We start from the raw sequence: 27,207 nt of genomic DNA, 5'->3' as shown, positions 1-27,207 counted from the left end.
TTATAGTTTGTGGAGTCGTAAAATAGCTCCCCCCCTCCACAATAGGACCCGGTGTGTGATGACCCCCTTCCTGTGTCCATGTCCCTACAAAGGACACAAACTCATCCTTTTTTACTGAGGATATACCCAAAGGATTATAAATCATGCTGCTATAAAGACACATGCACACATATGTTTATTGCGGCACTATTCACAATAGCAAAGACTTGAAATCAACCCAAATGTCCATCAGTGACAGATTGGATTAAGAAAATGTGGCACATATACACCATGGAATACCATGCAGCCATAAAAAAGGATGAGTTCGTGTCCTTTGTAGGGACATAGATGCAGCTGGAAACCATCATTCTCAGCAAACAATCTCAAGAACAGAAAACCAAATACCACATGTTCTCATTCATAGGCGGGAATTGAACAATGAGATCACTTGGACACAGGAAGGGGAACATCGCACACCGGGTCCTATTGTGGGGAGGGGGTATTGGGGAGGGATAGCATTAGGAGATATACCTAATGTAAATGACGAGTTAATGGGTGCAGCACACCAACATGGCACATGTATACATATGTAACAAACCTGCACATTGTGCACATGTACCCTAGAACTTAAAGTATAATAAAAAATAAATAAAAATAAAATAAAATAAAAATAAAAAGTAAAATTACAGCTGTCATACAATTATAAGATGAATAGATGCCAAAGGTTATATTTAATTAACTAATTAATAAGGAACCAAGTAAGATGTTACAACCAGTTCACAGGAGAATTCAAACATACAATCAGCAAAAAGAAATGAGGAAATAAATGTACAAGTAGATTCAAAGCTCATCAGTATCCACAGGGAAATAATCAATTACATTCCACCTGATGAAAATGCTTTGCATTTCCATGGACAAGAATAATTTGCATTACTGTAAATATTCTACCACTAAGAGGTTGCAAAGACAATATGGAAGGCAGAGGTCCCTTTGAATCAGATAGCCTGGAAGGTGCACCAGATAAGACACTTAAGTTTTTCGCATTTTTTCCTGACACTCCTTTTTGCACATACATGTAATTTGTAAAGTATATTTTGCAAAATTTATGTAAACCTGAATTTTCTAAGAATGCAATGAATGTGTAAATTAAGGGGAAGTTAAATTTTGTTTTGAACTACTAAGAGTTAACTGTCATTTCAGAAAATCACTTCTCTTAGGAAAGTAGGGATGATATTGATGTTGCCGGTACAATGTCTGAATCAGTTTGCATTCATAACTATGGAATCCACAGTGATATTTTTAGATATTAACAGAAAAGTATAAGCATCTAACTACTTTATTATGTCCTGTGTTGTAATGCCTTTTGAAGTACATATTATGTTATTAAAAATTATTTTCCTTTTATTTCTCCTTTGTTATAGTTGAAACAATGTATTTACTATTTTGAAAATGTGTATTAGCTAGGTTATATTCTTGATTAAGCTCATTTCGGGATCATAAAGGAGTCATTTCAAAACATTTGTTATAAGAAGGGGATACTGAGGTGCCTGGGTTGGGAACCCCTGGCATGGAGATTGCCTATTACAACCTAGATTAGGCACATGCAAGTCAGAGTGGCAAAACCACTATTAGAAACCACATTCCTGAATGCACAACTCACGTCTGTCTCTTTGCCCATATTTCGACCCACTCTTCTCCTTCTTACCATCAATACAAACACACACCCTGTTCTGAAAACTTTCCTGTAAATGGGAGGTTGACATCTAATGTCCCCATTGAAGATCAGGATACTGATAACAACATTCATTTCAGCTTATTTTATGTAAGTTATAATGCCTTCTTGTAAAATAAAGATATGTTTTAAAATAACTTTTCTACACCAAAGCCAGATGCTTTATGATAATCTATTAAAAGCCAGAGTCAGAGACTGGCAGACTGAAAACCTTGTAATGTTAGGTCTTTTGGGGTCATTTTGGGGTCATTTTATGTGCAGCAGAAACTCTTTAAGAGTTTTCTATGTGTATTGGTTATCTATTGCTACACATAAAATGACCCCAAAACTAGGTAGCTTAAAGCAAGAATAAATATTTATTATATCTCCCAGTTTCTGTAAGTCATAAATCTAGGCGTGACTTAGCTGGGGAGTTCTGGCTTAGAGTCTCTCAAGAGGTTACGGTCACCATGTCAGTCAAAGGCTACAGTGTTCTTTAGACTTGACAGGGTCTGATGAATTCACTTCCAAGATGACTTACTCACATAGATGGCAAGTTGATTAAAAGAAGGCCTCAGTCCTTCCTCTTGTCAGCCTCTTCACATGGCTGCTTGGGTGTCCTTACAACATGCCAGCTGGTTTCCACTAGAACAATTGATCCAAAAGAGCAAGGTGGAACTGCAAGACCTAGAGAGAGAACTTTAACTGACCCCACACCCTCTTACTCTAATAGGAAGATCATGAGGGTGTCTGGGCCCTTTCTATCAGTAACATATCCAACTCTGCATCCAGCAACTTCTAAAAGAGTAGTCCTTTCCCTAGGGGTATAGTTCCTCAAATAAACGACCATAGATTCCTTTGAAGGACATGGGGAAATCACTACAGTATGTACATGTTATGGTGTTATATAGACTGAAGTAATATCTTTTATGACCTTGCTTCAGGAACATATATCATCCCTTTCATAGCATTCTGTGGAAGTCAGCCATAGGCAATTAAGGAAGATCTATACAGGGACATGAATGACAGGAAGTAAGGACCACCAATGATCATCTTAGAAGCTGACTACTATACGCTATGTTAGAGTGTCTTGCACTGTCCCAAATTTGTATTTTATTTTTAACCTTAATCTTTATGATTATCTCAGGTACATATGAAGTTATTAATAGATATAAGAATGTGTTGATTATTTTGCTTTGCAAATCAGAGCTGGAAAAACACAACCTTTTCAATAGTATTGGAATAAATAATTCAGATGCCATCCAGAATTGAACTTTGGTCATACTATTAAAAATTACATTATTGCATGTCAAATCCATGTCACAATTACTTCATTTATCCCAGAATTTTCATTTCTCCAGAGAAGGCAATTACAAATTTTATTAAGGCCACCAGGAAACCAGGAAATGACATAAATGTACTCTTTTCCAAATACATACTCACACTTTCTTCATATAGGGGCTGATTCTAAACTGAAAGCAATTAGTGATTATGTTTTTCAAAATGAAGACAGAAAGTAACAAGGTATGATATGGGACTGAGCTCTTTAGTTTTTATGTCATATGAAATAATGTTTAAGTCTAATAAGATTTCACAGATTCAGCATGTTTGTTTAGTAAGGGAAAGTGTAATAAATTAGACTAGAAAAATGTGCCTTTAGTGCTTTAAGAAGGGAAATGCAGCATATTAAAAAAAGAAAGAAGAAGAAGTTTGTATTTCATTTTAATGATAACCACTGATCAAGGCAACACCCATCTTTGTAGCCTTGGGCTGCCTCTCTTAATTACCCATTTTAATCACTTAGAAAAGGCATAATTAAAAGATACTTCAAGGAATCCAAAAATTAACATCAAGTAGTAAGTGCAGAGTATACAATCAGGAGTTTATAAAATGGCTTGGGGAAAATGGAGAATTTTTTAAAAATATCCTTTGCACAGTGTCTAGAACATAAAGGTGCCAAATAAATAATAGTTTATTATCCTATCCTTCTATCCCATCCTCAATTCTGCCTCCCAAGATTCTAAGAGTGGATTTTAAGACTGTAACTTCATAGAAACATCTAACTAAAATAAGAAGAAAACACAATGAAGTTTCCCAGGGCTTAGGAATTAAATTTATTACCAGTTTCAGTTTTACTCCAGATGTTTTTTAATGGTATTAATAATAATAATAAGATAGTGGTAAAACATTTTTCTTCTATGGTGGTTCTGCCTAAGACCTTTTCTTAGAATATAGATATGTTTGAAATTTCACATTTTTCCCAAGTAACCAAGAAGCATTTGTGCTGTTTGTTTATTTTTTGAGATGGAGTCTCACCCTGTCACCCAGGCTGGAGTACAATGGCGTGATCTCGGCTCACTGCAGCCTCTGTCTCGCGAGTTCCAGCAATTCTCCTGCCTCAACTTCCTGAGTAGCTGGGACTACAGGCGTGCACCACCACACCCAGCTACTTTTGTATTTTTAGTAGAGATGGGGTTTCACCACGTTGGCCAGGCTGGTCTCAAACTCCTCACCTCAAGTGACCATTCCACCTCAGCCTCCAAAAGTGCTAAGATTACAGACATGAGCTACCGTGTTCAGCCTCAAAGAACTATTTTTAATTAACAAATAAAAATTATATGTTTATCACATACATGATATTTTGACATATGTACACATATTTCAAGTTTTGAAAGGCTCATTCAAGCTAATAATGTATGCATTATCTCACATACTTACCATTTTTCTGGTGAGAGCATTCAAATTCCACTCTCTCAGCAATTTTTAAAATATAATACGTTGTTATTAACTATAGTCATCATGTTATACAGGTGATCTCTTGAACTTATTCCTCCTATCTAACTGAAATTTTGTATCCTTTGACCCACATCTCTCCAAACCCCAGCCCCTGCCTCTGGCCCCTAGTAATCACCATTTTACTATCTACTTGCATGAATCTGACTTTTATAGATTCCACATATAAGTGAGATCATGCAGTATTTGTCTTCCTATGCCTGGCTTATTCACTTGATGGTTCATTCATGTTGTCAAAAATAACAGAATTTTCTTCTTTTTTAAGCATTCCATTATGTATATATACCACATTTTCTTTAGTCATTCATCGATGAACACTTGGTTTGATTTCATATCACAGACTGGGTAATTTATAAAGAAAATAAATGTATTGCTTGCAGTTCTGAAGACCGGAAAGTCCAAGGTCGAGGGTCCTGTATCTGGTGAGGGCCTTTGAGCTGCATCATCTCATAGTGGAAGGCAGAAGAGAAAGAGAGGGTGAGAGCAAGAAAGCAATAAATAATGCTGCAATAAACTTGGATGGGAGTGTCAAAGTTTACAAAAAATCTAAAAATAATATCTGTGAAGAAAACTTAATATATTGAGAGGCTAAATAATAAGCCTTTTTAAAAAAATTAGTATTATTTTCCCTAAAAGTGAAAAATTGTAAATGATGGAGAAAGTAAAAAAATAAGGCTAAAATTTTGCTACTCAGAAATAACAAAATGATATCTATCATTTTAGATATCTTACAATCTAAAAAGATGGAGGTATTTAGCATTTTAAGAGATAAAAGGATAGATAGAAGTACCTTTATAAAAATAGAAATTTTCTATGTTGCTATTCTAATAAAATTTACTAAATTTAATTTCACTTGACTTTAACAGAATAAAAAAGGAACTGAAATTACACTAAAGAAATTGCTGAATTCCAGATAAGCATTTTCTTATATTATAAGGTATTTATTCTTAAAAGACCTCTAGCAGTTAAGAAAAACCACCTGAAATATTTAGTGTAATTATTATTTACACCACACATTTTAACAGTAGACAGAATGTTTTAATGTAATGCAATGAAAGATAAAATTATCAGAACACTGGTAGCCTACCCATCTTCACTCCTCCACTCTCCAAGTTTTGGTAATTAGGTTTGTATTTTACCATTGTCAAGGTTTACAAATTTAGAATTGCTTCTACAACTCCCACAGCTTCTTGGACAGATTTTCATATTTAAATAGATTAGGTCTCACCCTCAAACCTTCTACCCCACAGTGTCTCCATTCCTGAGTTCTGTTTGATTTATCTTTTGGTTCGCTGGAATATACCAGCAGGCAATTATTTCAAAAAGGGTTCATGGGTTCCGTAGCTCCTGAGGGCTCAACTACTTACTGCCTGTAACTTCCAAATGTGAAGGACAATGTGGCTAAATATCAAATTCTTGAACCACTCTTTCTTTCACTTACAACTTTGCTCCCGTGTCTTCAGCTATGTGATCAGCTGCAATAAACATGACACTAGCATGATTTTTCTGGCAATTTCTATATGGCTTCCTTTTTCTAACTAGATACTCACGTTTTGTTTTGTTTTGTTTTGTTTAGCTTTGCTTTGTTTCAATGCTTGAGATTCAAGACTTTTCTTTCTTGAGGGGTGTCTTAGTTCATTTGGGCTGCTGTAACTAAATACCTTATCCTGGGTGGTTATACACAAGTTTATTTCTCACAGTTCTGAAAGCATGGGAGTCCAAAATCAAGGAGCTGACATTGTGTCTGATGAGGTGTCTGTTGAAGACCCAAGCCTCACAGACGGCACCTTTTTACTGTGCCCTCCTGTGGTGGAAGAGACTAGCTAGCTCTCTGGAGTCTCTTTTATAAGAACGCTAATCCTAATCACACTCTTCTCACCCACAACCCACCAAAGGCCCAAACTCTTTTTTTTTTTTTTTTTTTTTTTTTTTTTTTTTTTGAGACGGAGTCTCGCTCTGTCGCCCAGGCTGGAGTGCAGTGGCCGGATCTCGGCTCACTGCAAGCTCTGCCTCCCGGGTTTACGCCATTCTCCTGCCTCAGCCTCCCGAGTAGCTGGGACTACAGGCGCCCGCCACCTCGCCCGGCTAGTTTTTTTTTGTATTTTTTAGTAGAGACGGGGTTTCACCGTGTTAGCCAGGATGGTCTCGATCTCCTGACCTCGTGATCCGCCCGTCTCGGCCTCCCAAAGTGCTGGGATTACAGGCTTGAGCCACCGCGCGCCCGGCCGGCCCAAACTCTTAATCATAATCTTGGGGATTAGGATTTCAACATATACATTGTGGGAGGATATAAACATTCAGACCATAGCAAGGGATAACTTGCCATGGATAATTTCATTTTGAATCATTTCTTGATATTGTTTGGGCCTCTACATTCAATTTTTTTTTTTTGATAAGAAGTCTTGCTCTTGTCACCCAGGCTGGAGTGCAATGGCATAATCTCAGTTCACTACAACCTCCACCTCCCAGGTTCAAGTGATTCTCCTGCCTCAGCCTCCCAAATAGCTGGGATTACAGGCATGCACCACCACACCCTGCTAATTTTTTGTATTTTTAGTAGAGATGAGGTTTCACCATGTTGGCCAGGCTAGTCTCAAACTCCTGACCTCAATGATCTGCCCACCTCGGCCTCCCAAAATGCTGGGATTACAAGCATGAGCCACCATGCCCGGACTTGTTTGTTTTAACATATCAGAAAAATTTTTCTCCTGTCCTAGGTTTGAGGACTTTTCCTAATTCACTTGTTATGTTGTTGTCTTTTTGAAGGACACAAATTACATAAATGTAGGATTTCTTTTGTCTTTCTTCTACATTTTATCCCCTCCTCTATGATCAGTTTCTGAACTTTGTTCTTTTTCATATCATTTTTAATGATTTCTTAAAGCCTGTCAGTATTGACCTGAGTCTCTTCAAATAGTTTTATTCCATTCTGTGTTACTGTCACAAAATACCACAGACTGGGTAATTTATAAAGAAAATAAATGTATTGCTTACAGTTCTGGAGGCTGGAAAGTCCAAGGTCGAGGGTCCTGCATCTGGTGAGGGCCTTTGGGCTGCATAATTTCATGGTGGAAGGCAGAAGAGCAAGAGAGGGTGAGAGCAAGAAAGCGAGAGAGAGTCAAACTGTCTTTTATAACAACGCGATTGCATGATCATGGCATTAATTCATTCATGACACCGGAGTCCTCATGGCCTAATCACCTCTAAATACTGCCACAATAACAATTAAATTTCAACATGAGTCTTAGAGGGGACATTCAAATAATAGTACATATTTAGTCTATATTTTTAATCATTTTTTAATAAAATAAGGACATCATTTTAAAAGTTAAGTAGATTTCCACCCCCAGGAAGATGAAATGAATGTACTTTTCCTCCTGCTAAGTGCATCTAAATACCCTGATATTATACACAAAACAAATACGAGAAGGCTCTGAAAGGTAAAGAGAAGAAGATGGACTAACTAGGAACCTTAGGACCTAAAATATGACATGAAGTGAGTTTACTGAGTTCTATTTTTGTCTCGTATATCCTAGACGGAACAAAGTATTTGAATAAATAATGGCTCTGCAAAGGATGCTGTTACGAGGATGAGAAAAAAAGATACAGACTAGCGAAAATCTTTGAAACACGTATCTGGTAAAGAACAACTATGTGGAAAATATAAACAATTCTCATAACAATTAAAAATTCCAATAGAATATGAGCAAAATACAAGAAGCAACATTTTACCAAATAGGGAGGGACATTTTACCTCTTATACATGAAACGATGTTCAGATGGTTATTTATTAGGGAAGTACAAATTAAAACCGCAATGAGATATCATTAACACTGATCAGAATAGCTAAAATTAAAAAAAAAAAGTCACAACAAATGCTGGAAAATGCATTTGAATCTGTATCACTTGTACATTGCTGGTGGTGGAAATGTAAAACAGTACAGCCTCTCTGTGAAATAGCTTGACAATTTCTCCAAAAATTAAACATACAACTACCATGCAAGCTATTTCACTCTTGAGCATTTATTATAGAGAAAGAAAACGTATGCTCACATAAAAACCTGTACATGCATATTTATAGCAGCTTTATTCATAATAACCCAAAACTAGAAAGACACCAGATGTCCTTCAAGAGTAAATGGTTAAACCATCTGTGGTACATCTATATAATGTAATACTACTCAGCAATAAAAAGGAACAAATTCTTGATACACAGAATTTGGATGAATCTCCAGAGTTATACTGAGTAAGAAAAGTCAATCCCAAAAAGTTACATACTGTAATTTTCCATTTATATAACATCCTTGAAATTACAAAATTATAGAAATAGAAAACATATTAGTGGTTGCCAGATGTTAAGGGTGTGGGTGGGAGAGTGGGGGTAACTGCAAAAGGGCAACATGAGGGAATCTTTGTGATGATGGGAATTGTCTCTAGATTATCAATGTCAACATTGTTTGATATTATGCTATAGTTTTGCAGGATGTTATTGGGGTAATGAGTATGCAAGTTCTGTCTATATTATTTTTTCATTTTTTTCTTTTTTTTTTCTTTGATACTAGTCTCACTCTGTCACCCAGACTGGAGTGCAGTGGCACCATCTCAGCTCAGTGCAACGTCCGCCTCCCAGGTTCAAGCAATTCTCATGCCTCAGCCTCCTGAGTAGCTGGGATTACAGGCGCCTGCCACCACACCTGACTAATCTTTGTATTTTTTACTAGAGACAGGGTTTCACCATATTAGCCAGGCTGGTCTTGAACTCCTGACCTCATGATCCGACTGCCTCTGCCTCCCAAAGTGCTGGGATTACAGGTGTGAGCCACTGTGCCTAGCCTATTTTTTCTTTATGGATATAAAATTCACATAACATAAAATTCACCATTTTAATCCTTGTAAGTAGACAATTCAGTGGTTTCTAGTATGTTTACAATGTTATGAAGCCCCTCAGCACTAATTCCAGAAATGTTTCATCGTCTCCAAAAGAAACCCCATAACCAGAAAGCAGCCACTTCCCTATTAGCCTTCTCTTCATGCTTTTGCAGAACTCTGAAGGTCAGAGAGAGATAAGAGTTTAATGCCCAGAACTATATGCATTCTCAGGTCCTTACTGAGCATGCATACAGCCCTGGGCATTAAAGTGGCCCTCTAGATTCCCAAAAATATGTCAGAGCTTTTGAAAGTGCTTTTTCCCCAAAGCATCTCATTCCCCAGCCTTTCCTCCCAAGTTTTTGCTTAGTCTATTGCGTGCCCAGCTGTTATCCATTGCCTCCCACAGTAGCAATTAGTGCATTTGCCTAGGTGTTTTTGACAAACTTTCCCCAGGTAACCATTTTAGAATCGGGAGAGTTCCTAGTTAGGAAAAATAAAGGCAAGCCTTTTGAGTTGGTATTCCAGGGAGTCAGGTTAAAACAAATAATTAAAACTCTTTGTCAATGAGGTCCATTCTGCTCCCTGAGGCACTGGTACTGGAAATGAGGGCTGTTATTTTCAAGGCTATCACTGAGCTGGGGAGTGGGGGATAAGAACAGGGTAAGTTAAGAATGCCACAAAGTTCACTGTTCTTACTGAGATTCAGCTGTTGTTCTTAATTAAGCATTCCCTTGTTTGCTGCAAGCTTTTGGTTAGTTTCCAGGTTTCTGAAAAAGTCAATTCTGACACTTTTCACCAGCTTTTTTTTGAAAGGACAGACTTTTGGAGCTTCTAACTCTGCAATTTTCACAGATGTTACTCTCTGTATTATTTCTTATAACTGCATTTGAATCTACAGTTATCTCAAAATAAAAAGTTTAATTTTTTAAAGTCAAATCACATTAAAGTGTTCTGACAAATACAGCATTTTACTATCTCACACCTCTTTACTGTGCAGTAACACTCACCAAAAACTGGACCTTTTAACTCAGCTGTTTTGTCTGGCATTTATTTTTCCCCATATTTTTAAATAATATACATTTTTGGGTCATCGTTTCAAGTATTATTTATTGACATTCCATTATTGTAGGTAAAGATTTAAGTTTCTTACAATACCATCCCCTCTTTCTCCCTTTAACCTTTCCAATATAGTGATATTATATTATTAAATTAGTATTCAGTATTTATAGTAAATATTCTCAACTGATCTATCTGCTGTGTTTCCTTTCTGTTTTCCTAGAGTTAATGTTTTCTTTGATTTTTTTTTTTTTCTGGAGACAGAGAGTCACTCTGTAGCCTAGGCTAGAGTACAGTGGGGCAATCTTGGCTCACTGCAGCCTCCACCTCCCGGGTTCAAGTGATTCTCCTGCCTCAGCCTCACAAATAGCTGGGACTACAGGCACGCACCACCACGCCTGGCTAATTTTTGTATTTTTAGTAGAGACAGGGTTTCACCGTGTTGGCCAGTCTGGTCTCAAACTCCTGACCTCAGATGATCCACCTACCTCTGCCTCCCATAGTGCTGGGATTACCGGCGTGAGTCACTGCACCAGGCCGATTTATTTTTATTATTATTGTTCACTTATATTTCTTTGTATTTATTACTAGTTCTTCTCAAACTTTCCATTGCAATTTTAGTATACCACCTCTTTCTCTCTGGACTGCTGCTCTCTAGGACTTTTGAATTGCTGTCGTGTGGGTCTTCCCTTTGCTATCTATTTTGCTATCTTGGATTTTCCTTGGCCTTTTTTCCAGTTTGGATTCCTTGATCCCTTCTCCCTCTGAGTTTATTCTCCCAACACTTTGGGAGGCTGAGGCAGGAGGATCATTTGAGCCCAGGAGTTTCAGACCAGCCTGGGTAGCATCGAGAGACCCCCATTTCTACAAAAAAAAAAAAAAAAAATTAAAAATTGCTGGGTGTGGTGGTGCATGCACATGGTCCCAGCTACTCAAGAGGATGAGGTGGAAGGATTGCTTGAGACAGGGAGTTTGAGGCTGCAGTGAGCCATGGCTATGCTACTGCACTCCAGCCTGGGTGACAAAGTAAGAAGCTGTCTCAAAAAAAAAAGGGGGGGGCAAAGAAATCTTTTAAAACTTGGTACAATTGCAGAAGGCTTGGTGAAAGATGCATTCAATGTACCTGTCTCTTGAGATGAATCCAGTTTTTTACTGGTTGCCTTTTACACCTGGGTAACTGGGTATTTCAAAGGCCCCTTTACCATCTTCCTGGAGGTTTCCCTTTCCCTGAACTTTTTTCAGTATCCCATTTCTTTCTTTTTCTTGGTTTACTACCTCATTTTAGGTAAACGCACGCTAAGAAAAGGTGCCTGGGAGGAATTTTTAAGACTGTGTGTTTGAAAATGCCTTTAGCCACCCTGACACTTGATTGATAGTATAGAATTGCATTGTGGCCATGCTGTTCTCCCAGTTAGCTGCTCCCTGAGCATGACAGACACCCTTCTTCTTTTGGCCTTCTCATTTGCATTTGCCGAATGGCTAACTCATCTCCTCCAGGTCTATTCTCAAATATTATATTCTCAATGACAACTCTGTATAGAACTGGAAACCCTGTACTTCCATCGCCTTTTCTGCTTCATTTTATTTCCATAGCACTTATCACCACCTGGTGTACTATATATTTTTCTTGGTATTGTTTTGTTGTTTTGTTTTTTGTCCTCCTCCACTAGACAGTAAGCTCTTTGGGGCCAGAAATTTTATCTTTGCTCACTTATATATTTTAACACCTGGAATAATGCCTGGCACATACGAGGCTATCAATATCTATTTGTTGAATGAATGGATAATTAACATTTTCTATCTCTATAATATTCCAAAAAGGAAGATAATAACTTTCTTGTTATTATAAATAAGAATGGATTTGCTTGACATAAAATTAAGAATTTGCTGGTCATGCCCCTTAAAGATATAAAGGAGTTGGATGGAATCTCTTCTTTTGAGAGTTTTTGACATGAATAAGCAACCACTTGATGCTTATGGTTTAGCATATATATGTGACCCTTTCTAGCAGCATTTAAAATAGCCTTTCATCTGTACTTGTTCCCCACACACTGTTCATCTTCTGCTTTGTCTTCTTCTGGCTACTGATGGGGCTTCTGGCATCTCCCACCCGCGTACTGCACTTTGGGCTTCAGCTGGACCTCAGTTCATCTACTTAGGGTTGGACTATATCATTTGTGGCCTTGCCTTTGGACAGACATCCTACCTAGAAAGTGAGCACAACAGCTACATACTCTACATTTGGCAGCTGGACTTAGAAATATTGCCCCTGACACATACACATACACGTAAACACACTCCATACCTTCACAGACCAACACACACTCTAGCATGACAGTTATTTTAAATCTTTTCAGTTTGCATAGTTCAGAGTGAAATGAATGGCCTCGGCTTTTAGTGTTTGACTTTCCTATTGTAGTGCAAAAATACAATGTTGGAGTGGTCTGTGTCGCTACTATGTCTAATTTTTTCATATGAATTATATGAAAACATGATTATTTAAAATACACTTACAAATAGTGATAAGCTTTGGATAATATTTTTTCCAAAGGAATTGACTATAACCTTAGTAGCTTCAATCTCAAAACAAAAGGAGAGTAGGAGTCTTTTAAAATCACATTTAAATAGGGTTGCTGGACTCAGCAAAGAAAAATACAAGATGTCCAGTTAAATTTAAATTTCAGATAAAAAATAATAATTTTCAGTAAAAGTATGTTCCAATGAGCATCCTGTATTTTATCAAGCAACCCTATAATTAAATAGCAAATTGTTCCATTGATGAAATAACTTGTTTAAGTTTATTGTGAATATGAGGGATTAATATTAAGATGTCACAAAAAAACATCTTTTTTATTGGCCGGCAAGATGGCCTAATAGTAACAGCTCCAGTCTGCAGCTCCCAGCAAGATTGATGCAGAAGGCTGGTGATTTCTGTATTTCCAACTGAGGTACCCAGCTCATCTCATTGGGACTAGTTAGACAGTGGGTGCAGCCCACAGAGGGTGAGCTGAAGCAGGGTGGGGTGGGGCATCACCTCACCCAGGAACACAAGAAGTTGGGCAACTACCACCCCTAGTCAAGGGAAACCACGAGGGACTCTGCCGTGAGGAATGGTGCATTCCAGCCCAGATACTATGCTTTTCCCATGGTCTTTGCAACCCACAGACCAGGAGATTCCCTCAGGTGCCTACACCACCAGGGCCCTGGGTTTCAAGCAAAAAACTGGGTGGCCGTTTGGGCAGACACTGAGCTAGCTGCAGGACTTTGTTTTTCATGCCACAGTGGCTCCTGGAACATCAATGAGACAGAACCATTCACTCCCCTGGAAAAGGGGCTGAAGCCCTGGAACCAAGAGGTCTATCTCAACAGATCCCACCCCCCACAGAGCCCAGCAAGCTAAGATCCACTGGCTTGAAATTCTTGCTGCCAGCACAGCAGTCTGAAGTTGAACTGGGATGCTCAAGTTTGGTGCAGGGAGGGGTGTCCGCCATTACTTAGGCATGAGTAGGCAGTTTTCCCCTCACAGTGTAAACAAAACCACCAAGAAGTTCAAACTGGGTGAAGCACACTGCAGCTTGGCAAAGTCGCTGTAGCCAGATTGCCTCTCTAGATTCCTCGTCTCTGGGCAGGGCATCTCTGAAAGAAAGGCAGCAGCCCCAGTCAGGGGCTAATAGATCAAACTCATATCTCGCTGGGACAGAGCACCTGGGGGAAGGTGCAGCTGTGGGTGCAGCTTCAGCAGACTTAAACGTTTCTCCTGCCAGCTCTGAAGAGAGCAGCAGATCTCCCAGCACAGCACTCGAGCTCTGATAAGGAACAGACTGCCTCCTCAAGTGGGTCCCTGATCCCCGTGCCTCCTGACGGAGACACCTCCCAGCAGGGTTCGACAGACAACTCATACAGGAGAGCTCTGGCTGGCATCTGGCAAGTGCCCCTCTGGGACGGAGCTTCCAGAGGAAGAAATAGGCAGCAATCTTTTATGTTCTGGAGCCTGCACTGGTAATACCCAGGCAAACAGGGTCTGCAGTGGACCTCCAGCAAACTCCAGCAGACCTGCAGCAGAGGGGCCTGATTGTTAGAAGGAAAACTAACAAATAGAAAGGAATAGCATCAACAACAACAAAAAGGACATCCACACAAAAACTCCATCCGAATGTCACCAGCATCAAAGACCAAAGGTAGATAAATCCATGAAGATGAGGAAAAACCAGTGCAAAAAGGCTGAAAATTCCAAAAATCAGAACACCTGTTCTCTTCCAAAGGATCACAACTCGTCATCACCAAGAAAACAAAACTGGATGGAGAATGAGTTTGACAAATTGACACAAGTAGGCTTCAGAAGGTGGGCTATAACAAACTCCTCCGAGCTAAAGGAGCATGTTCTAACCCAATGCAAGGAAGCTAAGAACCTTAAAAAAAGGTTAGAGGAATTGCTAACTAGAATAACCAGTTCAGAGAAGAACATAAATAACCTGATGGAGCTGAAAAACACAGCACGAAAACCTCGTGAGGCGTACACAAGTATCAATGGGCAAATCAATCAAGTGGAAGAAAGGATGTCAGAGATTGAAGATCAACTCAATGAAATAAAAGATTAGAGAAAAAAGAATGAAAAGGAACGAACGTAGTCCCAAGAAATATGGGACTATGTGAAAAGACAAAACCTACATTTGATTGGTGTACCTGGAATTGACGTGGGGGGGAGAATGGAACCAAGTTGGAAAACACTCTTCAGGATATTATCCAGGAGAACTTCCCCAACCCAGCAAGACAGGCCAACATTCAAATTCAGGAAACATAGAGAACACCACAAAGATACTTCTTGAGAAAAGCAACCCCAAGACACATAATCATCAGATTCACCAAAGTTGAAATGAAGGGAAAAATGTTAAAGGCAGCCAGAGAGAAAGGTCGGGTTATCCACAAAGGGAAGCCCATCAGATTGACAGCAGGTCTCTCTGCAGAAACCTTACAAGACAGAAGAGAGTGGGGGCCAATATTCAACATTCTTAAAAGAATTTTCAACCAGAATTTCATATCCAGCCAAACTAAGCTTCAGAAGCAAAGGAGAAATAAAATTCTTTACAGGCAAGCAAATGTTGAGAGATTTTGTCACCACCAGGCCTCCTTACAAAAGCTCCTGAAGGAAGCACTAAATATGAAAAGAACAATCAGTATCAGCGACTGCAAAAACATACCAAATTGTAAAGACCATCGACAGTATGAAGAAACTGCATCAACTAATGGGGCAAAATCACCAGCTAACATCATAATGACAGGATCAAATTCACACATACCCATATTAACCTTAAATGTAACCAGGCTAAATGCCCCAATTAAAAGACACAGACTGACAAATTGGATAGAGTCAAGACCCACTGGTATGCTGTATTCAGGAGACCCAATTCACGTGCAAAGACACACATAGGCTCAAAATAAAGGGATGCGGGAATATTTACCAAGGAAATGGAAAGCAAAAAAAAAAAAAAAAAAAAAAAAAGCAGAGGTTGCAATTCTAGTTGCTGGTAAAACAGACTTTAAACCAACAAATATCAAAAAAAGACAAAGAAGGGCATTACTTAATGGTAAAGGGATCAATGCAACAAGAAGAGCTAACTATCCTAAATATATATGCACCCAATACAGGAGCAACCAAATTTATAGAGCAGGTTCTTAGAGTAAATTCAACCAAATTTATAGAACAAAGAGACTTAGACTCCCACACAATAATAATGGGAGACTTAACACCCCAATGTCAATATTAGCCGGATCAACAAGACAGAAAATTAACAAGGATATTCAGGACTTGAACTCAGCTCTGGGTCAAACGAACCTAATAGACATCTACAGAACTCTCCACCCCAAATCAACAGAATATACATTCTTCTCAGCACCACGTGGCACTTATTCTAAAACTGAACACATAATTGGAAGTAAAACACTCATCAGCAAATGCAAAAGAACGGAAATAATAACAAACAGTCTCTGAGACCACAACACAATCAACTTAGAACTCAGGATTACAGTGACTCATGCCTGTAATCCTAGCACTTTGGGAGACCAAGGCAAGTGGATCACGAGGTCAGGAATTCAAGACCAGTCTGGCCAAGATGGTGAAACCCCATTTCTACTAAAAATATAAAAATTTGCGGCGCATGGTGGCCGACTCCTGTAATCTCAGCTACTCAGGAGTCTGAGGCAGAAGAATTGCTTGAACCTGGGAGGCAGAGGTTGCAGTGAGCCAAGATCATGCCACTGCACTCCAGCCTGGATTACAAAGTAAGACTCCATCTCAAAAAAATAAAAGAAAGAAAGAAAAAAGAAAAAGAAACTCACTCAAAATGATACAACTACATGGAAACTGCACAACCTGCTCCTTGAATGACTACTAGGTAAATAACAAAATTGAAGCAGAAATAAATAAGTTCTTTGAAACCAATGAGAACAAACACACAATATACCAGAGTCTCTGGGACGTAGGTAAAGCAATGTTTACGGGGTAATTTATACCACTAAATGCCCACCAAGGAAAGTGGGAAAGATCTAAAATTGACACCCTAACATCACAATTAGAAGAAATAGAGAAGCAAGAGCAAACAAAATCAAAAGCTAGCAGAAAACAAGAAATAACTAAAATCAGAGCAGGACTGAAGAAGATAGAGACATGAAAAACACTTCAAAAAATCAATGAATACAGGAGCTGGTTTTTTGAAAAGATTAACAAGATAGACCACTAACCAGACTACTAAAGAAGAAAAGAGAAGAAATCAAATAGACACAGTAAAAAATGCTAAAGGGGATATCATCAATGATCCCACAGAAATACAAACTACCATCAGAGAATACTGTAAACACCTCTATGCAAATAAACTAGAAAATCTAGACAAAATGGATAAATTCCTGGACACATACACCCTCCCAAGACTAAACCAGGAAGAAGTAGAATCCTTTAATAGACAAATAACAAGTTCTGAAATTGAGGCAGTAATTAATATCTTACCAACCAAAAAAAATTTGGATGGATTCACAACCAAATTCTACCAGAGGTACAAAGAGGAGTTGGTACTATTCCTTCTGAAACTATTCCAAACAATAGAAAAAGAGGGGATCCTCCCTAATTCATTTTATGAGGCCAGCATCATCCTGGTACCAAAACCTGGCAGAGACACACACAAAAAAATTTTAGGCCAATATCCCTGATGAACATTGATGCAAAAATCCTCAATAAAATACTGGCTAACTGAATCCAGCAGCACATCTAAAAGCTCATCCACCATGATCAAGACGACTTCATCCCTGGGATGCAAGGCTGATTCAGCATACATAAATCAATAAATGTAATCCATCACATAAACAGAACCAATGACAAAAGCTACATGATTATCTCAATAGATGCAGAAAATGCCTTCTATAAAATTCAACAGCCATTCATGCTAAAAACTCTCAATAAACTAGGTATTAATGGAACCTATCTCAAAATAATAAGAGCTATTAATGACAAACCCAGAGCCAATGTAATACTGAATAGGCAAAAGATGGAAGATTTCCCTTTGAAAACTGGCACAAGATAAGGATGCCTTCTCTCACCATTCCTATTCAACACAGTGTTGGAAGTTCTGGCCAGGGCACTCAGGCAAGAGAAAAAAATAAAGGTATTCAAATAGGAAGAGAGGAAGTCAAATTGTCTCTGTTTGCAGATAACATGATTATATATTTAGAAAATCCCATCATCCCAGCCCAAAATCTCCTTAAGCTGATAAGTGTCAGGATACAAAACCAATGTGCAAAAATCACAAGCATTCCTATACACCAATAATAGACGACAGAGAGCCAAATCATGAGAGAACTCGCATTCACAACTGCTACAAAGAGAATAAAATACCTAGGCATACAATTTACAAAGGATGTGGAGGACCTCTTTAAAGTGAACTATAAACCACTGGTCAAGGAAATAAGAGAGGATACAAACAAATGGAAAAACATTCCATTCTCATGGATAGGAAGAATCAATATCATGAAAATGGCCATACTGCCCAAAGTAATTTGTAGATTAAATGCTATCCCCATCAAGCTACCCTTGACTTTCTTCACAGAATTAGAAAAAACTACTTTAAATTTCATATGGAACCGAAAAAACCTGTATGGCCAAGACAATCCTAAGCAAAAAGAACAAAGCTGGAAGCATCATGCTACCTGACTTCAAACTATACTACAAGCCTACAGTAACAAAAACAGCATGGTACTGGTACCAAAACAGATATATGGACCAATGGAACAGAACAGAGGCCTCAGAAATAATGCCACACATCTACAACCCTTTGATCTTTGGCAAACTTGACAAAAGCAAGAAATGGGGAAATTATTCCCTGTTTAATAAATGCTGTTGGGAAAACTGGTTAGCCATATGCAGAAAACTGAAACTGGACTCCTTTCTTATACCTTATACAAAAATTAACACACAATGGATTACAGACTTAAGTGTAAGAACTAAAACCATAAAAACCCTAGAAGAAAAGCTAGGCAGTACCATTCAGGACATAGGCATGGGCAAAGACTTCATGACTAAATTACCAAAAGCAATTGCAACAAAAGCCAAAATTGACAAATGGGATCTAATTAAACTAAGGAGCTTCTGCACAGCAAAAGAAACTATCAGCAGAGTGAACAGGCAACCTATAGAATGGGAAAAAATTTTGGCAATCTATCCACCTGAAAAAGGACTAATATCAAGAATCTACAAGAAACTTAAATTTACAAGGAAAAAACAAACAGCCCCATCAAAAAGTGGGCAAAGAATGTGAACAGACACTTCTCAAAAGGAGACATTTATGCAGCCAACAAACATATGAAAAAGAGTTCATCATCACTGGTCATTAGAAAAATGCAAATCAAAACCACAGTGAGATACCATCTCATGCCAGTTAGAACGATGATCATTAAAAAGTCAGAAAACAACAGATGCTGGAGAGGATGTGGAGAAATAGGAACGCTTTTACACTATTGGTGGGAGTGTCAATTAGTTCAACATTGTGGAAGACAGTTTGGCAGTTCCTCAAGGATCTAGAATCAGAAATGCCATTTGACCCAGCAATCCCATTACTGGGTATATACCTAAAGGATTATAAATTATTCTACTATAAAGACACATGCACACGTATGTTTATTGTGGCAGTGTTCACAATAGCAAAGATTTGGAACCAACCGAAATGCCCATCAGTGATAGACTGGATAAAGAAAATGTGGCACATATGTACCATGGAATACTATGCAGCCATAACAAAGGATGAGTTCATGTCCTTTGTAGGGACATGGATGAAGCTGGAAATCATCATTCTCAGCAAACTAACACAAGAACAGAAAACCAAACACCGCATGTTCTCACTCATAAGTGGGAGATGAACAATGAGAACACATGGACATAGGGATGGGAACATCACACACCAGGGCTTGTCAAGGGGTGGGGGGCTAGAGGAGGGATACCATTAGGAGAAATACCTAATGTAGATGACGTGTTGATAGGTGCAGCAAACCACCATGGCATGTATATACCTATGTAACACACCTACGTGTTCTGCACATGTATCCTCAAACTTAAAGTACAAAAAAAAAAAAGATGTCACAAAGGGAAATGGCCAGAAATTTATTTTTGTTGATTGATGACATAATGCAGAAACCTATTTTAAGCAGGTTAAAGTCTATGTAGTAAGAAAGAGGTGAATAATGAAATGCTGGCAAAAGAGCAAAATGCAGACATCTATCATTGTGCTTCTTGCCAACTCATCACCTGCAGGAGCAGAGATCACATCATAGGAACACAGATTCAAATGCATTTCCCATGGCACAAAAAAAGTCAAATCAAATCCTTTCAATTTATCATCCCAGATCTGTTTGTGGGTATCTTAGTCTATTCAGACTTCCATAATGAAATATCATAGAGTGGGTGTCTTAAACAATAGAAATTTATTTCTCACGGTTCTGATGACCAGGAAATGGCAGATCAATGTGTTTGCAGATTTTATTCCTGACAAGGGCTCTCCTCCTAGTTTGGAGTTTGTTACTTTCTTGCTATATTCTCACATGGCAGAAAGAGAGATCATCTCTCTTGAGTCTCTTCTTACAAGGCCACTAATTCCATTTATGAGGACTCCACCCTCATGACCTAATTACCTCCCAAAGATCCATGTCCAAATATCATCACACTGGGGATTGGAGCCTGAACGCACAAGTTTTGCATGGACAGAAACATTCAGCCCATAGCAATGGAGATTTTAACAAAACTTTAAGTGTATCTCCAGAGAGATCTTAGATATTAGGTAATATTATTTCTCACAATTGAGTGAATTATGAGTAGACGCACGCAGGTACCCTCCCCAGGTGAGAGAAAAGAGGGTGCTTCTCTAAAAGCTGGCATAACTCACCAACAGACAGGTTTTATTTTAAGAAAGTAATAAAACTAATATGATTCCAACTTTCAGAGCTGTTTATCACTTGGAGTTTCAGTTTTGGTAATTTCACTGTAGTAAATTAGCTGACTGAGAGCCCAAAGATTATATCTGCATCCAGACAGTCCATTTATCATGCTTAGCATTTGGATTTCAATAGAGTTTTCCTGCATATTTGCCAACAGGCCACTGAAGAAATCACAAAAAGCTCCCTGTTTTTATCACTTAATGTCTTAAATATCATCAGTGGCTCTGGATTTAGGTTTAATGGAATATTTTAATAATTCAACAATCTGTTTATCTGAAAGTTTCCACCACTTTCTTAGTTTAGAAATATTTATTTTCATTTTGTACCAAAAAAAGGGATAGACTTTGGTAGTTCAATGTGTACTTACCCAAGATAGCAATGCAAAATGGTGATAGAAATTGTCAGAGTATAATAATGCAACTGTGGCAAAGGTTTTTTACTTTGTTTTATTATTATTATTATTTTAAGACAGAGTCTCACTCTGTCACCCAGGCTGGAATGCAGTGGCATGATCTTGGCTCACTGCTACCTCTGCCTCCCAAGTTTAAGAGATTCTCAGGCCTCAGTCACCTGAGTAGCTGGAATTACAGGCGTGTACTACTATACCCAGCTAATTGAGAGGTTTTAAATATTAATAAATAGCAAATTTTATGGTCAATGTAACATTCAAATTATATGTTCACCAACACCTTTATACTCCCAGTATCATTTTGCAAATTGACAAGCTATTCAATTAGATTACTCAATTTTGGAAAAGCATAATTTAAATTTTAAGTGGTAAAAATACCAAAACATCATTTTAGTAACCAAAAAAATCCAACTGCATAAAATGCAGGCTTGCATTATTGGAAAATGATTAAAATTTCTGGGCCAAAACTGCACACCTAGTTGTCTGGGAGTTCTATATGGGGATGAGGGATCTAAATCTGTTCCAATGCCAGCGGCAGTTTGGCACCAATTGGTGACTCAGTCAGTTTCTACTACTTGATTCCCAGGTGTATCGTGTCTGGCTAGGCAGTAATTCCAGAAATTCTAGTTAACTGGCGCTCTTTTAGTCTCATATATCAAGAACTGTTGGGCCTGAATAAAATGGGTGCAGGGATCCACTGTTTGTCTCCCTAGGCTGGGACAAAGGGCTGCCTGCCCTTTCTGTTCCAATTTATCTTCTTTTAAAAAAATGACTATTGAAATGATCTATGCAAATGCTATGTATTTTCTTAAGTTAAGCTTAATTTTGAATTTTCTTTTTTTCATTTTCCATTCTTTAGGGAATACTTGGACATAATGAAATTGATTTCAATAACGAAATTGTACTTCCTCCACAGACATTTCTTGGTCTCCCCCTGCTATGGCCTCTACCTCCCTATCAGAAACTCCACCTTTCTTTACGGCATCAAGTATCATCTCTCTGACTGATCAAGGCACCACAGATATAATGGCCATTGACCAGACAGTGCTAGTACCAGGGCTCACCATCCCCACCAGTGATTATTCTGCAATCAGCCAACTGACTCTGGGAATTTCACATCCACCTGCATCTTCAGATGACAGCAGGTCAAGTGCAGGTGGCGAAGATATTGTCAGAGACCTAGATGAAATGGATCTGTCTGAGACTCCTGCCCCATCTGAGGTAGCAGAACTCAGCGAATATGTTTCTGTCCCGGATCATTTCTTGGAGGACACCACTCCTGTCTCAGCTTTACAGTATATCACCACTAGTTCTATGACCATTGCCCCCAAGGGCCGAGAGCTGGTAGTGTTCTTCAGTCTGCGTGTTGCTAACATGGCCTTCTCCAACGACCTGTTCAACAAGAGCTCTCTGGAGTACCGAGCTCTGGAGCAACAATTCACACAGCTGGTGAGTGGGCACTGCTCACGATTCTCAATTCTCTGTCTCTTCTTTCCTTGTTGTTATTTTATAATATAATCATTAGCTGTCTTGAGCAATGAGGGTTAGTAGAAACAAATCACTAAGACAGCTGTTGCTGAAGACATTCAACTAGAATTTTGAGATGAATTTGGATCCAGTTGGGGAAGTGAGTTCTGTGATAGACAAATGAGAAGACACCGCCACCCAACCTTGTGGGAATAAATTTATTCTTAAACTCTTTTCATTATAATTCTTCCTAACTTAGTTAATCCAGGAATAATACATAACACTCAAGCACTGAATGCGGAATCTAAAAATAGTGAGAGTGAACATTTTCTTTTTTTTTTTTTTTTGAGACGGAGTCTCGCTGTGTCGCCCAGGCTGGAGTGCAGTGGCCGGATCTCAGCTCACTGCAAGCTCTGCCTCCCGGGTTTTTACGCCATTCTCCGGCCTCAGCCTCCCGAGTAGCCGGGACTACAGGCGCCCGCCACCTCGCCCGGCTAGTTTTTTGTATTTTTTAGTAGAGACGGGGTTTCACCGTGTTAGCCAGGATGGTCTCGAACTCCTGACCTCGTGATCCGCCCGTCTCGGCCTCCCAAAGTGCTGGGATTGCAGGCTTGAGCCACCGCGCCCGGCCAAGAGAGTGAACATTTTCTAAATTGTGTCAATCTCATGGAAGGGTACAAAGCTAGAATTGTCCAGCACAGATGAGGCTGAGAGTTCAGGAGTAAGGGTTCCTTCCTTAGTTCCCCTCAAGTTCTTGTTAACTTAAAAAATGACTAAATGGCTTATCATTCCTAGTCCCTAATAAAGAAAGTGAAAAGATGATTATTATGACATATATCTCTGAAAATAAGATACTCCCAAACTCACGTTTATTTTGTTTCTACATGTACAATGAGAAATACATATACCATAAGAAATGTTGAACTATGTAATATCTCTACACATTCATGGCTAATTAAAATAAATTATACAATGCATATCACACAGATTGCAGATTGTCTGACAATAGTAAAAAATTTGTATGCTTCATATAAGTTAAATCATTACACAGATTAAAATCCACATGACACCCAATTTCTCAAGTGAACATTTGCTTTAAAGTAAGATTTTATCTGTGCCATCTCCCCACCCCACACCATTTATAATGAGGTGAGTAGATACTGGGAGAGTCTGAGGCAACAGAGTCCCAGAGAACCTGTTGCAGAAAAGGGTCCTAATCCAGACCCCAAGAGAGGGTTCTTGGATCTCGCATAAGAAAGAGTTCAGGGCAAGTCCACAGTACAAAATGAAAGCAAGTTTATTAAGAAAGTAAAGGAATAAAAAAATGGCTACTCCACAGACAGAGCAGCCCTGAGGGCTGCTGGTTGCCCATTTTTATGGTCATTTCTTGATGCTATGCTAAACAAATGGTGGATTATTCATGCCTCCCCTTTTTAGACCATATAGTGTAACTTCCTGACATTGCCATGGCATTTGTAAACTGTCATGGTGCTGATGGGAGTGCAGTAGTGACCAGAGGTCACTCTCGTGGCCATCTTGGTTTTGGTAGGATTTAGCCAGCTTCTTTACTGCAACCTGTTTTATCAGCAAGGTCTTCATGACCTGTGTCTTGTGCTGACCTCCTCTCTCATGCTGTGACTTAGAATGCCTTCACTGTCTGGGAATGCAGCCCAGTGGGTTTCAGCCTCATTTTACCCAGCTCCTATTCAAGATGGAGTTGTTCTGGTTCACATGCCTCTGACAAACTAACCGTGGTATGTTAATTAGGGTTCACGCTAAGCTGCCATAATGAAGAGGTAAGGATATAGTGACTTTGATTCAATACAAGTTTATTTCTCTTTCACTTGATGGGTAGGACAGCTTTGCTCTACGATGTCATTCAGGGACCCACACTTCTTCCATCTTATAGCTCTGCCAACACCAGGGGCATTTCCTCATTCACATGGTCAAAGCTGGGTCATTGGTACATCCCTGTTTCCACTTGTGAGAAGCAGAGAGGAAGCTGAGAGAAAGCAATTTTCTCCTAAGCAAAAGACACCAAAGTTGCCCACATCATGTTAGTGGGAACTAGTCACATGGCCATCCTTGCCGCAAGGGAGGCTGGAAAATGTGCTCTCTGGATCAGCAGCCTCTTTCTATGGAAAAGAGGAAAATGGATTTGGGAGAAGCAGCACCCAGCTATCTGAACACTAGGTGAAGACAGGGAATCTCTTCCCCGGCCAAAGCAATGCTAAGACACCAAGAATGAGGCTAGTCAAAGTAAGTAGGCAACATCAGGGGACAGTAGCTTGAAAAGGGAAGCTCCTGGCCGGGCTCGGTGGCTCAAGCCTGTAATCCCAGCACTTTGGGAGGCCGAGACGGGTGGATCACGAGGTCAGGAGATCGAGACCATCCTGGCGAACACCGTGAAACCCCGTCTCTACTAAAAAATACAAAAAACTAGCTGGGCGAGGTGGCGGGCGCCTGTAGTCCCAGCTACTTGGGAGGCTGAGGCAGGAGAATGGCGTAAACCTGGGAGGCGGAGCTTGCAGTGAGCTGAGATCCGGCCACTGCACTCCAGCCCGGGCTACAGAGCGAGACTCTGTCTCAAAAAAAAAAAAAAAAAAAAAGAAAGAAAAGGGAAGCTCCACAGTTTGTTTAAAATTTCATTTTACTCACACAAAAACCTTGTGAGGGAAGTACTAGAATGTGGGGCTGGGTCAGAGTCAAAATTGTGGTGGGGTGGGGACAAGGGCAAATACAAATCAGGTCTGGGTCATGCCTAGGAGGTTGACACTTGCATCTCTGTGCTGTCTGGGTTCATAGTACAATTCATGAAAGAGGGGGCTCACTTTCAGAGCCAAGGACAAAGTAGACATCACTGAGTTTCAGACATTTCTGAAAAATGATCTCTAGGATGGCTGTGGCTCACAGGAGGCAGATGTGGGACTCTGAAACACAATGCCATGGGGCATACTGTTGAGATTATGATAGTTTGGAAAGGGCTCGCTACGGGATCACTTTTTGTTCTTCCTCACAACTCAGATAAGGGCACTGAGGTACAACACAGTGGTTCCAGGGCTTGATGAAGGTCCACGGCTAGTTAGGGACAGTTCTAGGACTGGCACCCAACTCTCCTAACTGCCAGTTTCCTGCTGTTTCCAGTGCCCCACATTTGTGTTGGCCGGGAACCATTTACTGCGTGCAGAGACATGCTGATGTTTAAGCTGATGCTTATTTTAATAGACCATTTCAAATTGGATGCATCCAAATAGATGTCCCATTTACACAGACATCGGTCAGTCTGCTCTTGGGCTCAGTTGGGAACATGTCTTTGTTTACTTGGTTTTTTTCTTTCTTTTAATAACTGAACTTGGCATTCCTGCTTTGCTAATAGCATTGGCTCGGGTTTTTAAAAATCATCTGTTCTCACAATTCACCATGAAAAAAATCACAGCCATCCATCTCAATACACAGACAGAAAGGTGGGAATGTGGAACATAATCACTGCACATCAACCATTAAGTAGTGGTGTTCTGGTCTCACATTAAATCCAAAAACAAAAATCAAAACAATAAAAAGGAACTAAAATATATGCCTCAGTTAATGAAAACTGAGTGTAAGTGGAATTAGCAGCAGCTGAGCACTTAGAACGCAGTTAAGAGTAAACCATCTTTTATTTTGCAGCTGGTTCCGTATCTACGATCCAATCTTACAGGATTTAAGCAACTTGAAATACTTAACTTCAGAAACGGGAGTGTGATTGTGAATAGCAAAATGAAGTTTGCTAAGTCGGTGCCGTATAACCTCACCAAGGCCGTGCATGGAGTCTTGGAGGATTTTCGTTCTGCTGCAGCCCAGCAACTCCATATGGAAATAGACAGCTACTCCCTCAACATTGAACCAGGTAAGAGAATCCAACCCAGAAAGTGAAGGAGATGTTTTGTTCATGTTGTTTTATTTTGTTCTGTTTTTAAGCATATATTTCAACCTTTAGGCCACAAAAATCAAACTGAAATGACACTAGATAAAACAACCTTTTGGAAGCTGTGGAGCACGTCATTAGAAAGGTAGAGTCCAAAGACATGCAAGTGAACATTTTCCTGTATCAAAAAGCAATGAACAAGCACACCTCTTGTTGCACAATCTGAGAGCTTTACTTATAAGTTTAAACAGAGCAAAACTTTTGCTGTGTTTAAGAGATTTTTTTTAATGTAGCCCACAGCCAAGCTAATTTACATTCTGCTAGAAGTCAAAAGCACTTTCTCAGTGCTCTGCAACAACCTCGGGGCTTCCTACCTAAGCAGTCTTTCAATCACAGTTCATTTTCAGAATAGCTACTTCATCAGGTAATTCAGGATCAGAGACATCATTCTAAGGAAAGAAAAATAATCATTAGATAGAAATTCAAACTTGGAGAAAGTCACTTTGCCATCACCAAAAAAAAAAAAAAGAAGAAGAAAATAAATTTGCT

At 39.2% G+C, this 27,207-nt stretch overlaps 3 protein-coding genes across 5 annotated transcripts in view; all 3 read left to right on the top strand.

Annotated features, from left to right (window-relative positions):
• The window catches only part of COL12A1 (collagen type XII alpha 1 chain), a 1,021,934-nt gene that overhangs the window by 128,834 nt on the left and 865,893 nt on the right, over positions 1-27,207 (top strand). The gene's annotated exons all lie outside the window — the stretch shown is intronic.
• The window catches only part of LOC126952142 (cytochrome c oxidase subunit 7A2, mitochondrial), a 1,153,643-nt gene that overhangs the window by 421,097 nt on the left and 705,339 nt on the right, over positions 1-27,207 (top strand). The window lies entirely within an intron of this gene.
• Positions 1-27,207, top strand: part of IMPG1 (interphotoreceptor matrix proteoglycan 1) — a 146,106-nt gene that overhangs the window by 92,414 nt on the left and 26,485 nt on the right. For both annotated transcript variants that reach the window (XM_050786503.1, XM_050786502.1), the window contains 2 exons: positions 22,204-22,736; positions 26,421-26,640. In XM_050786503.1, the coding sequence (XP_050642460.1) occupies positions 22,204-22,736; positions 26,421-26,640 (753 nt within the window). The remainder of the gene's footprint in view (positions 1-22,203; positions 22,737-26,420; positions 26,641-27,207) is intronic.

The sequence above is a fragment of the Macaca thibetana genome, chromosome 4 (assembly GCF_024542745.1).
Source record: "Macaca thibetana thibetana isolate TM-01 chromosome 4, ASM2454274v1, whole genome shotgun sequence".
Lineage (NCBI taxonomy): Eukaryota > Metazoa > Chordata > Mammalia > Primates > Cercopithecidae > Macaca > Macaca thibetana.
Note: the sequence above shows the minus strand (reverse complement) of the source record. Positions and strands in the feature narration are given on the sequence as shown.